Raw genomic sequence first — 3072 nt, 5'->3', positions numbered from 1 at the left:
TCACAATACCTCTCCTCTTACAATCAACTTAAATAATGATAAATTTGAAATAAACACATGTTCTGTTTAATCTCTACATAGATTCGTTACCATACTCACTATTATTTATATATTAACAAATTACAACCTTCAATATTATCTATATATTGAGGAATTACAAGATTCTATTTCATCCGTATATGCAGAAACACTTAGAGTCAATACATATCAAATTAAGATAAACGAATCTAAATTTTCTTAGATAAAATAGCAAAACAAAAATGAACGTAATTTAATTTAACTATTAGATTCGATATTTTAAACTTCACAATAGTCTAAAAAAAAAGTTGCATCAAATCATGATCTATTCCATCTAAATATTATTCCAAATCTCCAACCGAACCAACTTTATGGTTGGTCAGAGTTTAGAAGTTAAGGTATTACATTATTGTCCACATATTTCTTCACTCTCCCACGTCAATCTTCATCCAGAATTATCTCTAAAATAATAAAATTAAAAAAATGATGCAATAAATGATCAGAAGGCAATTGCATTTGACAGATGAATATTTAGTTTTGGTTCGGTTGGCTAATAAAAGAGTCGGTTACCATTCAACCCTCCAAGAACCGTAAGAACCGTTTCGTTCGCTCAATTTGGACACTTTCGTGCTCACGGTGCATTAGTTTTTGTTTTTGTTTTTATTTATTGTTTAGTTTTACCTTTAATAATATAGGATTGTAAAAGGGAAAAAAATAATAATATAGGATTGTAAAAGGAACAAAAAAAATTGGAGTCATTAGTGCTCCTTGCATCCAATTAAAATTTGTAACGTGTCAATTTATTTTTATTAAAAAAATTATTTTCAATGTATGAAAGAAAGAGAAGCATAAAGTATTATTCTTATAAAAATTGATGTAAGTCGAGGTAGGCTGAAGTTTATTGTTTTTTCATAACAAATTTAACTTTACATTTAATTCTATACTATTTTTTTTTAATGAATTATATAATTAAGCTTATAAAATATAGATAGTGAAGGTTTGATGTCTCATCACAAGTGAAATAAAATATTATGTATGTATATATGTTACGGAATATGTACTAGTATGGCAGCCAATTTATGAAATTCATGGGAATTAATTGCGAAAGGGAAGGGGCCTTTACAAATAAAGATGCACGTAGTTACATTACATCCACCCATGATCTCCCCAAATACTTTTTTATTTTATTTTATTGCCTTTTTTATCTATAAAAATTCTTTCCTTTTTACTATAAAGATTAAAAAAATACCTCACTTTTCTATCTTCTCCCCTTCACCTTCTTCTATTCCCGACCTTCAGAATTCCCGCCGTATTTTTCTCTGTTTCTGATACGATAGTGTGTTCGTGTTGGTCAGTGGCGTTTTCTTTTAAACTATGGTCATGGCTGAGAGTTTGGACGACGACGAGTTTTGGCTTCCTCCTCAGTTTCTTGCTGATGATGATAATATGTTAGACCAAAAGACTTGTGCTACCAACAAACACAATCACCAATACTGCTTCGGTTCCAATCCTTTCCAGTTTGGACCGCCATCTTTTCCTTTTGAGTTTGGAACTTTTGGTGAATTTTCGGATTTTAATTCTCCTGGTGACTTGTTGAAGGGTTCAAGCGAAGAAACACAGAGAGACGAGGAGGATTGTATGGCTCGCTCCACCATTGATGATGTTGGTTTCAATTCGAACATGATTCCTCTGTTTCTTGTAGTGCTATTTTGTCTAATTTTGGGGGGTTCCTTTTTTTCAGGGAAGGGTTTTGTCTGGATCTCCGCAATCGACTCTGTACGATATGGGGAGTGGCAGTGGATGTAGTCAAGTTTCTAGTCGTGAAAGTCCAAAAGGGAACTGTAAAGCTCAATCTCCTTCAGCTACATCAGATCTGTTGCATGCGGTTGCAAAGGAAGTTGCGAGGATTCGAATGAATGAGAGCCATGGAATTCTTCATCAGAACAGAGGAACACCACAAGTCTCTGTTCCGGTGAAAAACTCGACCACCGGTACCGGATTTTACCAGAAGTTGGATGATCTGCAAGTAAATCTCTTAACTCCTTTATGGCGTCTAATTTATTTGGGCAATTGGGGATTTGTATTTGTGTTGAATTAGCAGTCTATTTTTATTCCTTATCAAATTATTTGGTGGTTTCAGCACCTGCAACAGAAGGAAATTATTCAGCCACAAAACTTGATTATCGGTGAACAGATAAATTCTGCAGCAGGGTATCAACAGAAACAAAACCATCGAATGGTTCAGAATGGAGTGATGGACTGTAAGGGATTGTCATCATCGGCATGGCTTCCACCGCCGCAGGGCTCTGGAATGAGGACTCTGTTTCCCGGAACTCAAGGAGGCAAAAGAGAGAGCGCTGGAACTGGTTTTTTTTTGCCTCGACACACCAACACCGAAGCTGACGAACGCAGAAAGCCAGGTTCATACTCTCTCCCTCCTTCATAATTCTAAATTCAATCCTCACCAATTTGGTAATCAGTTAAAGCAAATCATGAGTTAAATTTTCTGATGCACAGCCTGTTCTACGGTGTTGGTTCCTGCAAGAGTGATGAAAGCCTTGAATCTTAACCTTGATGACATTTGCAGTCACCCCCATGTTAAGCCCTTCGCTGGCGGACGATTCGGTTCAGAGAACGGTAAAGTTACACACCCTCCACAACTATTTATTATCAAAACGGTCCTCCCCTGTTTCAAGAAATAGATATAACTAGTTTTAATTTGGTTATTGTAATGTTGTTAGATGTCCTACTGAGGCTGGAAATCAACCGTGGTCGAAATTATCAAAAACGCAACAGCCGTCGGGAGTCACCAATAGACCATGAAATCAAGCTGCCCCAAGAATGGACTTATTGAAATTAAACTGTTCCTCGAGACGAGGATATAGAAAGAAAATATATATATATATATGTGAAGATACAAGGTACAAGTTTTTTTGTACTTTGTTGGGTGAGGGACCGTGGTCACTCAGTCAAAGTGATGAACAAGGGTGGATGGAAAAACAAGTTTACTTTCCATTTCTTTTGTGTTAAAAGAAGTGTATACATAATAACACA

The 3072-nt window shown here is 35.6% G+C and overlaps 1 protein-coding gene across 1 annotated transcript in view; it reads left to right on the top strand.

Moving 5' to 3' along the window:
- The first annotated feature begins 1253 nt into the window (after window positions 1–1253).
- LOC120091342 (uncharacterized) overlaps window positions 1254–3072 on the top strand; it is a 1853-nt gene continuing 34 nt past the window's right edge. Inside the window, exons 1-5 of the mRNA XM_039049339.2 lie at window positions 1254–1680; window positions 1760–2044; window positions 2159–2438; window positions 2536–2655; window positions 2760–3072. The exon at window positions 2760–3072 is cut by the window's right edge and continues 34 nt beyond it. Coding sequence (XP_038905267.1) covers window positions 1393–1680; window positions 1760–2044; window positions 2159–2438; window positions 2536–2655; window positions 2760–2872 — 1086 coding nt within the window. The 5' untranslated portion in view covers window positions 1254–1392 and the 3' untranslated portion in view covers window positions 2873–3072. The remainder of the gene's footprint in view (window positions 1681–1759; window positions 2045–2158; window positions 2439–2535; window positions 2656–2759) is intronic.

The sequence above is a fragment of the Benincasa hispida genome, chromosome 11, assembly GCF_027475165.1.
Source record: "Benincasa hispida cultivar pf3 chromosome 11, pf3_genome.v1.1, whole genome shotgun sequence".
Lineage (NCBI taxonomy): Eukaryota > Viridiplantae > Streptophyta > Magnoliopsida > Cucurbitales > Cucurbitaceae > Benincasa > Benincasa hispida.
This window is presented reverse-complemented; position numbering and strand designations above follow the sequence as displayed.